General features: G+C 38.6%; 1 protein-coding gene across 1 annotated transcript; it reads left to right on the top strand.

Moving 5' to 3' along the window:
• Positions 1 to 1116: 1116 nt before the first annotated feature.
• LOC129212990 (ovomucoid-like) lies at positions 1117 to 5798 on the top strand. Its single transcript, XM_054842258.1, has 4 exons — positions 1117 to 1180; positions 3305 to 3324; positions 5119 to 5246; positions 5753 to 5798. The coding sequence occupies exons 1-4, from the start codon at positions 1117 to 1119 to the stop codon at positions 5796 to 5798; spliced, it is 258 nt and encodes an 85-aa protein (XP_054698233.1).
• Positions 5799 to 11913: the final 6115 nt, after the last annotated feature.

Below are 11913 nucleotides of genomic sequence, written 5' to 3'. Positions count from 1 at the left end.
TTTCCTATTGAAACAATTTGCACATCTACATTGCAAATCACTAAAGAGAAGGCAAAACTCCATGTTACTTTGAACTTTATGAAAATTAAGACTCAGATCTGAGTTTCCCATTGTGACTCAACCTCTGGTCTATATTATAAAAGCCAGAAAATCATGCCTATTTATTATGTCACTAACACACCAGTATGTTGGATTTCTTTAAAGAATCCCACATAAAATGACACCTATTGTGCTAGAAATAGCAACAAAGGAGAAGATGGGCAGGCAAGGGGATCTTTTCCATATCTCCATGACAGCAAACTAGGCAATAACTCAGCAGGATGCACAATGTCTGTGAACTCATCACTTCTCTCTGCTAGGCAATGCAATGTGGTATCTTTGCTCCTTCTGTCACAAAGCATTGTTTCTGATCTCCAAACTGGTGGAAATTTAAAGGCAGAAGAACACTGAAAGAGGTGGGAATCTTCTGGGCTGTGTGTGAAGGTGAGGGTATTCATGTTAAACATAGACTTTTCCAAGCAGCAGCTACTCCCACAGAGCAGTCTGAAAGGGCTCAGCGCAGGGCCTTACTAACCAGCATCACCTCTATCCACAGCTAGTGACAAGGGTCTCCAAAATTTCAAGAGAATAGGAGTTAAGCATTTCAGGTCTACCAGTATGAATCTTTCAGAAGGTACCTCGCAAGAATTACTCTTTTTCCCTGGGCATTATGTTCAGCTTTTGAGGGTCACTATGGCAATAACAGAACAGCAATAAGTAACCACCTTACTGAGTCACTCCTTGAACTCATTAATGGAGATGGAACAGTTAATTAGGCAAGGGGATTAGCCAAAGTACAATACATCTCCTTTATCAACACAATCCATGCTGTGACGCTCATCTTTGCCCTGTACTTGTGACCTTCATGTTCTACAGAAGACATTCTTATTGACACTACCCATGGGCAACACCTTCTTCTAATTACCTTCTCTACAAGGGGGATTTCATCATCAGGGTTCTTGCTCTTTGTGCGTGCATATATATATATATGCTCTCATAGATACACGAATACACGTTTAAGCTAAGTGTGCTGGAATACTTAGAGCACAGATTGGCTGTGAAGCAGGTCAAGAACCCATGTCTGCCATGAAGATAACAGGCGCCTTTGTGCTCCTCACCCTGGTGGTTCTTTGCTTGGCAAGTGAGTAACCTTTTTTACTTCCTGATATATTAAAGTTCTAATGTTCAAACACTGGAAGCTTCTCAGTCTACTGGGATAGTAAGCAGTGGTTGCTGCACTTGGGTGGCAGAAAGCAAGTGAAATTTTATGCTTGTGCACTATTTAGCAAGCAATATTGTACCAGCGGCAACTTGAGTAGGTGAAACTACTTCTTGATTGTGGTGTGAATCAGAGCTGCATTCTGCATTGTAACTAAAAAGTGAACTGTAAAGCCTCAGAACTAAAGCAGGTTTTTACCTACTTATTTTTTTCTTCCATCTGAGCAGGGAGCTTGGAGCTGATCAGGTCCTTCTCCTGCCAAACTGAGCAAGCAGGAGACAGTTGATTATGCACGGGCCACATAATATGGGTGTGAACAACCTCTTCATAATATTAATTTGCCAGGCTGGAAAGAGCTCTGAGGTGCAGGTTGCTCTATGGTAAAACAAGGAGCTGGGAGGAATTTCTTGAGCCTTCACTTGGTAATTTATTTGTTTTTAAACTTGGAATAAAGAAAAAGATATAGAAAAATAAGTATATTTAGAATAACTGAAAGAGGAGATTCCAAATCTTCTCTGCTAGTAGTATAGCAGTTCAATAGCATTATTGAAGCAAAACAACGAAAATGTTAAAACAAAACCAAAATTATGAAATAAAATATTTTTCCATTTTGAATAGCTATGAAAATTTGCTTTGATAATTGTCTCAAAATCAAAGTTCTTATGAAAAATGTCAATTTCAATGAAATGGCATGCTGTTGGTGGAAACTGTTCTTTCAAACAGTGTTTCATTAAATGCAGAAAAATAAATAAATCTTGCTTTCATAAGAATTCCAGCAAATCCTTTCCTTGAACTTTCTAGTTTATCTTGTCTGCATGAAAACTTTATGGATCAATACTTTGTGAGCCACATCTTTTTTGCAGTCATGCCCAAATATATAGTGGATACTAAAAGCTTACCAGAGAAAAAAAATAACATCTTAATGTTTTTGTGGAAGTGAGTTAAATCTGATCCAGTTCCAGAATAATGACAAATTAGTCAAACTTCTAGTGACATAGACTGAAACTTGACATGGAGCATTATTTATGCTACTTTTTTTTACCTTGGACAACTTTGATGAGAAGATGTAAGCAGCTCCATGAAAGTTTCAGTGGAAAGCTGAATGGCTTTGGAGATCAAAAAAAAGCTACATTTGGTCAGATAGACAAGTGCTAGAGCTGTATTGTCTTTTAAGTCATAATGCATTTTCTTCCTGCTTCTTCTGCACAGAAGCCTCTGCCTGATAACTTTTATCCCTTGGAAGCCACAGAATGATGGTTACAGGACAGGAGAAGAACAAAATACATTCCTAAAGAAAGTAACAAATGTGTCACCACAGTGGAGACATGCCAATGTTACTTGATTACTTTCTGGGAGGCGTAATTATCATTGTTTTGAAGGAGCTTTTTGAAGCCCCACCTGAGAACAGGGCGCCATTATATTAGATGCCATGGGTATACAAAATAGGAGCCAATCCTTCTGCCAAATAGTTTAAAATCCATACTGACCAGAGAGGGAAAACACTTTTAAAAGTGACATTATGATCCAAATTGCATTATCATGGTTATATATATTTAGTATTATAGTTTAATGAAGTTATCATCCTCATTATTGACAGAAACCCAAAATATAAAAGATCCATGTGATTTGCTTACAGCCACATACTTTTTTTTTTTTTTTTTTACACTTGGGAATTAAAACCCAGTCATGCTCAACAACTAGTTCATCCTAAACAGACTAGCCATTGAACATAATATTGACTCCTGGATCTTCAATCTTTCTCTGTTGAAAAGGGAAACAATAGCCTCCATTCCTTCCAACAACAAAGGTGTTCTAGTTACTGACACAGATTTCTAAGGTTAACAACACAATAAGGTTCACTTGTTTAATAGCTCCTGACACCTGTATCTTATTAAACACTGAAAACCTATGTCAGTATTTACTTTCAAGGAGGTAAGAGACTTGGTGTTGCTGGAGGGGTTGGTGCTAATGAAACCATTCCAGTTGCAAACTGAATGTTCAACAGTGGTTTTTATTTTATCTTTTATGATTCTGTTTATATTGTAGATGCTGCCAAAGAGAATGAGGTAAGTAATTTTCTCCTTTATTTATTGATAAAAATATATAGCTTGTAACAGCATGAGGTCAAAACTCCCCATATTAAACATTAAATAAATGGTCCTGAAGTATTGAGATTTCAGAGAGAAATCCCTAAGTTTGAGATAGGTAGTTTCCATACAGTTGCTTGGACAACTTCCATATGTTTTTACATGTAATACAGTCTGGGCAAGAAATTGGGCAAGGCCAAATTTTAAGTCAGAGAAATCAATATTTTTTTAATATTTATCTGGTGATGACACTACAAGGCTTTCTTGGTGACTTTCAGATCCTTGTCTCTCACAAGTTGGTGGTTGATCAGTTTTAAAATGATAAGTTACAAGCTACAGAGATTCCCTTCCATACTACTGCCTCCACTGGGTTACATTGTGGAAACCTACTGCTGTGTCAGATCTCTGACCTGCCTTAGCAGGTGGGGCTAGGTGTGCTGCCTCCTGCTTTCTAGCCACAGAGTTTGAAGTGTGTGAGCAGCCAGGGCTTTGGAGGAAAGGGAAAGGACCCAATGAAGGAAAAAATCTAGGTAAACTAACATCCCATATGCTTTTTTTTTTTTAATGGGATATGGGATTTAAGTCCATAATACCCAAAAGAGTGATTGGCTAATGACTGTCTTTGTCAGTGGAGACTTCTCAGTCTGTGCTGCAGCCATTGCACAGGGGCTGGGCTGCTGAAGAGCTGGCCACACACAGCTCCTCACTTCACCCACCTGTAGACCCTAGGCAATGACTAGCATAAAAACAACCATATAATCTGTAATAAGTTCCAGGGTTTGGCTAAGTAATATTCCTGTCCCTCACTAAGAGTTGGAATGAAGGGAAAAAAAAATCAGGTTGTAACGAGAGAAGACTGGGTTCTGTTTTAAATATATACATTTATAATATATACTTTGACTAGACTGTCAGAAAGGAAAAGCTTTGGCCATAGTTTCTCTCTAAAGACTAATATGCTTCAAATTGTCTCTAGATCAGCAGCAAAAAAAGCTGAACCAATTTTAGCTACAACAGCACCTGTAAGGACAGGTGATTTCCTAGGCAAGCAAACCCTAAGCTTTTGAGGGTAACCAACAGCACATTAAATAGAATATGTACGCTGCAAAAGGAACTCCTCGCTCATCAAATACCAGGAATGGCATTCAATTGACAGAAGATTGAGCTCAAAAACCAGGACAGGAGCACTTTCAATCATTTCTTTTATTAGTTTCTACTCCCATTTGCATATATAAGGATGTAATGAATACAGTCCCACAATCAGATGAGGGAGGGCCTTTCAACAATTTCTTTTCATGCTAATACTTAAATAGGACTTTACTTAATTCTGCCCAGGCAGATCCTTTCATCAGTGTAAAAAGCATCAAGACCTGATACTTGTGCAATAGACAGAAACCCTTCACATCCTTGAAAACTAATCTCACCTGAATTTACTGACAATTGCAATCAGGTAGAAAAAAATACTAAGCCTCAGCTTTTCTGTAGATGGACAAAGGGCTGTATTTTTTCCAGTGACTGTATTCTTATTCAGACAGACAGGGAAGTCCCTGAAGGTACTCAGTACTTGACATGGGTAGCATCACACACATCTCTGTTAGAGGAACGTTTCTTTTTTGAGGCTTAGACTCAGCTAATATAGATGGTGGAGCCCTATTGACTGTGCTGCTCTAGAGCAGCTGACAAGCTTGTCCAAAAATGTCATATATTCGTTATTTCTGTAGGTGAATGGAGAATGTGAGAAAGATGGATCAAAGAAAAATGATAATGTATTTGCAGGTAGACTGCAGTGAATACAAGAGGTTAGAGAGAGGAAGACCTATTTACTGCGAAAGACTCTATCAACCTTTTTGCGGCTCTGACGGGAAAACATATAACAACAAATGTTCCTTCTGCAAAGCAGTCCTGTAAGTACAAACTGAATAATCCAAAATCTGAGATTAGCTGAGTTATCTAGTATTTCCATTCCACCTAAGCGCTACCATTTTTTTCAGGGTTACTATTCCTCTGCTTCTTTGCTTAATCTTTACAGACTAATTGCTTCTCCCACCAATAAGGTCCAATTGAGCTAAACAAATGACCTTGATGTTTCTGTAAGCAACTTCCTATTCTAGCAGAAGCTGTAGAAGTTGGACAGTAAAGAGCAGTCCAATGAGTAACACAGGGCTAACAAGGTACCTGGACCCAAACAGGTCATATAAGAATTCAAAAGTGGTACTGGAAATATCTTGCTTTTTATGGATAAAATACATAGTTTTTAAAAGAAAATTGTTTATAGATCAGTGCCTTCTTGTCTGCTACAGATGTTTAAAGTGTCTGTTAGCAAGTTGTTGGGTGGGGGCTTCAGAGATATTTTAGTTCATAATGTTAAGTGTACTGTCTGCAATGTTTATGTCCTCCCTTTTCTTTGCAGGAGAAGTGGAGGTGCCTTACATATGAAGCAAGCAGGGGTATGCTGAATGAATTCTGTGTGACAAAGAGTGCTGAGAACAGCTTCACACTGCCTTATTACAATCTCTTAATTTAATGTCATTCATCCTGCCTGTTCTGATGATGGTGAACAAAGCACAAAGTATGCTTTTCAGTTGTGCTCTGTTATTTGCTGCTTTTCCCTGCTCTGGAGTGTTGGGATTGACACTTCTCCCTGCAAAGCAGTTCCTCGGGATTCTCAGGAGCATTCCTGTTTCTGTAACACATTGGTTTTCACATGAGCCCTTTATTATATATTTATCTCCACAGTTAAAGTTCAAATCTTCTGACAATGCCACCTGATTTTAGTAGACACAAGTCAGTACAGGCATTGCCTCTGTTTTCCTTGTTGGTGTTTTCTTTCATTTACCCAGACACTTTTGCAGATATTTCTTTTCAAAGTCTTCAGCTTTTCTATGCAGTGCTTTGAGTCTTCCAGTTTTGTAGCTAAATTTTAAATGCTCATTTTTATTCCATCTTTGTAGAATTCTGATTCATGTATGTTGTTTAGCTATTTAGTTTGCATGTTTATTAAAATAAACATTGACATTTTTGTTCAAGGTGACCTTTCTAGAGAATAAGTTTATTGCATCCATTATTCACGAAAGAGATATTTCCCAAGTTACAGGAAAATAATCATAGAGCAGGAGCTAGGGCCAGAGGTAAAAAATCCAAAGCCTGGAAAAGTTGTAACACTGATAATATGCACTAGATGGCCTCATGTTACTGGAATTCATTCCACAATCTGGCTCTTTTCCTTCAAATTAATCAAATCTGGTAAACTGTAAGATTGTATAGCAATGTCTCTGTTAATGATCACACTTATATGGCAGGATTTAATGATTCTGTTCACTTCTGGTAAATTGACAGCTTTCAGACCTGAAGAAATTTCTGTTCTGCTCTTACATCCTTATCTTCATTATTAAGCAGGCTTATGTCTTTTACACTTGAATAGTCAGTCAAGGGAATACATTTTCCCAGAATTAAGACTTATGAATGACTGACATTACTCGGCTTACACATGAAGAATATTTTCAAACTGGAACGTGGGTATCATTTCTGTCCGGTACTCTAGTTGGGCTGGAGTAAGACTTGTACTCCAAAAGAATGGAAAATGAGGAAAGAAGCTCATGTACTTGCCTTTGAAGGCAAAACACCAAAAAGCCTAGCCAACTGCTGGCTGAACGTTGCTATAGCATGAGGCAGACTGCATTCTGTAACGGAAGTACCAAGAGTATTTGTTGGTCCATGGTGTTAATGTGTGCTCCTTCTGGCAGAGCTGAGAACATCACCCACACTCCCCATAGAGCAGAGGCTGTTGGACTTTATTAACAGATTGGACTGATTAACAACCAAAAAGAGAGTCTTTCACAGGCTACTTCTTTACCAAGGAATTAAATGGTGCCAGGACACAGCTGTGAGTACTGGAACTCCATCATCTTTACTTTGAAACTGTTAGCATGGCCCTGGCATGATTCTGTCTTGGATCGAAATTCTTCCCAACAGTTCCCAAGCACATCTTGGGAGGGTAGGGACCATTCCCAAATAAGAAACTAGATGAAGGCACCCTGTTTTGGAAGCTAGAATAATTTCATAGCAGAGATGTGACTAGTCTCAACTAGCTGGCCTCTGGATGACAGAGGCTCTGTTTGATTTGCTAATATACACTGATGTAACCCCAGTCTCTAGTTTGATTTATAACGTGAACTGGCTGAACTATTTTTATGCTAATTGCCTATTACACTCAGTACATCTGGAAGAATGATAAAGCTGAAAACAACAAAAGATGAAAGGAAAAACTGAGGATTAATGAAATGCTAGATTAAGTATGCAAATGGAGTGCTATTTTCCAACCAAGCAAACACCATAAAAAGTAAATTCTCTGCATTTCTATGTCAAATAATACTAAATAATGAGTGTATTTAACAAGGGATTTTTTTTTTCCTGACTGTACAGTTCCCTAATGCATTGCATTTCTAGGCAAAATAGCAGTAGCTACTAAATATTACGTAAATCTTGGCCAGATGGATTTCTTACCAGTATTACATGCTGTTCCTGGTCACTGGTGCATCCCATGAAACCACAGGTAGTAGAACAGGAGCCTAGGGACTGTTTTGGGGATGCAGTGGGGATTATTCCCCACTGTGGGAGGCTTCAGAGCCCTTTCTAAGGGACAGTGGTACTCCTAGTACCACTCAACCAACTCAATGCTCTTGATCATTCAAAGGCCACTGAAACTGACGGGAGGCTACCTGCAACCTTGGCTTTAATTCTCATCTTTCAGAAAGGAGAAGATGGGCATGCTGATTTCTAGGTGAGAGAAAACCTAGAAATAGGTCTGCAGAAGATACTCACTTTGATGTTCTATTGAGGTTATCAGTTTAGAATAACAGTATTAGCCAAGTGCCAGGATAAAATTGGAAACATTGAGACTAATGAAGACGGATGAAGAGTTTCTGCACAGCCCTATAACTGAAGTCGGGATTCATTAGCATCTTCATGTGTCAAAGGACTGAGTGATGCTCTCAATGCCAGATCACACAAATATGTGAGGACCATAAAACTCCTCAAGCAAGGAGTGTAGTTACTGTCTTCATGGTACCTCCCAGACTGTTTCTGCTTGGTGTATTTGTCTCAATAAACTCAGACCTTATGTGTGCAGAGAAGTGGTAGAGGTGCTCATCTTCAGGAAATCTTCTGTTTCGTGTTCTTAATGAAACAAAGTACAGTTCATTAAAAGCAAGCTATAGTTCCCTACAATGCCAACTTATTGATGTTATTCCAGAAAAGCTGGCAGAACAAATCACATTTACATTCTTCATCTTTGCACTTTGTTAACAAAGGTTTAATTAATAAAGGCCATTTCCATGAAACCAAATGGTCATTTCATAGTTAAAAAAGAGACCCTTAACAGAAAGTAATCAGGTTTCTAACACATATATTTCTTTATGTAGTCCATCCATCACTAATATTTTCTGATCGTGGGAAGTTTATGTTGCTATGAACTGTGTTCTGATGGATAAGTTTAAAATAATTTTTTTCATGAGACCGTCCCAACTGCTGAAGCAAGTTATCAGAATGACACATTTTCAAATGTAGTTTACACTCATGGTTGCTTTGGAAAGCAGACCTTCCTTCTATATTAATGAAGAATGGATGCAACAAATCACAGATGTTTTAATGTGACACAGGAATCTACCAAATGGAGATCAACATATATAGACTAGAGTTCAACGTCCCATAAGATCTCTTGAATTGTGTTCATCTCTTCTTCTCCATTAGCCCCCACCTTGACCCCTAAGAGAAAGGGAAGACAGAAGGTAGATAGATGATACTAGAGATGAATATATCAAATGCTGAGAAGCAATGGAATTCAAGTCAGGATTATTTTTTATGGAAGGTAAAATACACTATTAAACAAGGGAAGCTAACGGTGAAATGTAACAGACACTACAAATGTGAGGAAAAATGAGAGCAAACTTTCAGGATAAAAAAGCTCAGGGAAGATTTTAAACCAGGAGAGCACTTGTCTGTTCCTTCTCCTCATTATCTCCTCAGGCTTATTTTAGTGCACAAACCAGAGCAACATAACCTTTGCCAATTCCTAAGCATGCATCTGTTAGCTAAAAAAATCTGTAATGAAACGCACATCGACCATACTGTTTTCTTTCTTTTCCCATGATTGCTTGGTGGAGAAGACTCCATGTGGTCAACTAAGCCATGTACTCAAGAGTCCTGCAGGCTGACACTAATAAAGGGTTAGGTGCAGATGGCATCTTTTTATCTTCTCTATGAAATTAAGAGGCCAGAAATCCTTGTAATTCTAACACAAAGTCACATGGACTTTTTAGTGGTTTATATGGTTATCTTCCCACTCTCTCTCAACCCAGCGTGAACTTCTGTGAATAAATGATTGAGAACACTAGAATGGTTCACATATATTATGAAAATACTGATGTAAACTGACATTAGAGGTTTTTTCCATTTTTCTCTGGCCAAAAATAGGGACATTACATACCATTGAAATATTTTCTAAAAAATTTTTGAGTCTAGTGAAGTTGCCGTGTCTTGAAGTTGCAGGTAAGACATCTGACTAGAAAATCATTGCAAAATCCTCCACTGGGTCACCAGACTATTCAGGTACTTTCTTCTTTAGCTAGACTGCTCACATTAGTACATCCAGCATTAATTAGATATATTGCTCGTAAAGAGATAAATTGTAAATCTGTACTAAGGTAATAAGAAACTGTTGGTTAGAGCCACAAGTGCTCTCTGGCACAAGAACAGTAAGACTTAAGGGCTGTATGCATGGGCTGGTGAAAGAGGCTAGTCAGATGGCTCTGACCATTATCTTTTGGATTAGGACATGTGTAAAGCATGAGGATATAGGCTGATGCTGCAACTAAAGATAAATCAGTGGCAGCAAAAACTATGCCAGTATAAAATGTTACTGCTCATCAGCTAGAGTTGTTTCCTGTTAAAAGAGAAGCTGAGAAAGGTAAGGAACCTAATTCTCTTCGTATTCAATGAGAGGAATTGATGGAGGATGTTGGCAGAAAATTCTTCTGTCTATCCTAGGACACAGACTAAAGCCACCCACTATCATGAATTCTGCTTATCCGGAAACCAGGTGCCAGAAATTAGGCAGTAGGAATGCAAATGAACAAGGTAACATTGTAAAAGTTTCTCACAGCTCAAAGGTTTGTGGCTTTGAACAGTCAACCTGAAAAGATTCTCACAACAGGTCATCTTGCCCTAAATGTGTCTTGACTGAGAAAGATCAAAATGAGAAAACAAAGATCAAATTGAGAAAACAAAGCCAAACTCTGATTTTTCACCATGATCTCAGAAAATCCAGCAGACAATTTGGGGATATTTCCTGCCTTCTAGCTTGGCTTGTTATAGCCTAAGTGGATATTCACTCCATCTGCTTTAGCATATTGAGATATTTAACTGACTGTGTTTGTGGACCAAACCTAAGGTACGAAGTTTCCTTTGCAGCCAACGCACATCCACAAGGGTGATTCAGAGCCATGTAAGTTAGAGGTCTACAATAGTCAACCACAGACCCCTGCATCTACCATAGAACCTTGGGACTCTAATTTGTTTTTGATATTTCTGGCATGAAACAGTAGACAAGAGCAGCTGGAGAGCAATACTCTCTCACATGGAATGCTTGTGCTTTTTATCAGCTCCTGCTAGCATCATGGCCCATAGCTGCAGGTAACGCCGAGAAGCATACCAGCTTTTGCCACGTACCAGAGCAAAGAATATGATTTGCAAATTGCTGTAAATGACATCTGAAGAAAATGCTGAAGCAGCCGGACAATCTGGACAGTCAGGTTTGTGGGATGGAGCAACAACATAGCAATATGGGGAAGGAAAAATGTATGTAGCTTGAATGAGCTGATGAAACATGCTCAGAATCTGTTTGCTAGAAAATAAAATAGAGGTAGCCAGATATTGGCATTGAATGAAAAATAGAACAGATCTCCTTGCACTCACCAAGGATTACAGTTTTCAAAACTCTGCACTGAAAAGGTAGTCATATATCGTTGATGTATCTACTTATACATGGAGGAGAAGGAAAGGCTTTCACAGTAAAGTCTTACAACATTTTCTTTTTCACTTCTATGACAAGAGGTAATGAAATACAGGCCTGAAAATCAGATGGGTTGGATTGCAGAAAAAGAAAATGCCAGTGCTATAACAATGCTACTTCACTTGTCCATAAAACCCACATTGTATTTTCTGATATTGTCGTTACTGTCATTTGTGATATTGTTGCTACTGTCATTCTTCTAGCATATAAGTACAGCAGATGAAGAGCACTGGTGCTAGGTCCTCTACCTACTCAATATAAGAGATGGACCTTGCCACTAAGACCTCAGAGATTGACCTGGAAAGCAAACTGTTGAGAGGGACCATAGCCACTTTGATCAAAGCCTCTTATGTATCAGAGATGTATGGGTGAGCCAAAGCCAACATCCAGGTCTCCTGACTCCTACGCTAGCAATTACCTTCTTAAAGACATCCAGGGCAACATAAAAAATTACCAGCTGTGCTCTACAGTTGCTATTGCATAAATCATTCCTTAGATCAGGC

Source organism: Grus americana, chromosome 14, assembly GCF_028858705.1.
Source record: "Grus americana isolate bGruAme1 chromosome 14, bGruAme1.mat, whole genome shotgun sequence".
Classification (NCBI taxonomy): domain Eukaryota; kingdom Metazoa; phylum Chordata; class Aves; order Gruiformes; family Gruidae; genus Grus; species Grus americana.
Note: the sequence above shows the minus strand (reverse complement) of the source record. Positions and strands in the feature narration are given on the sequence as shown.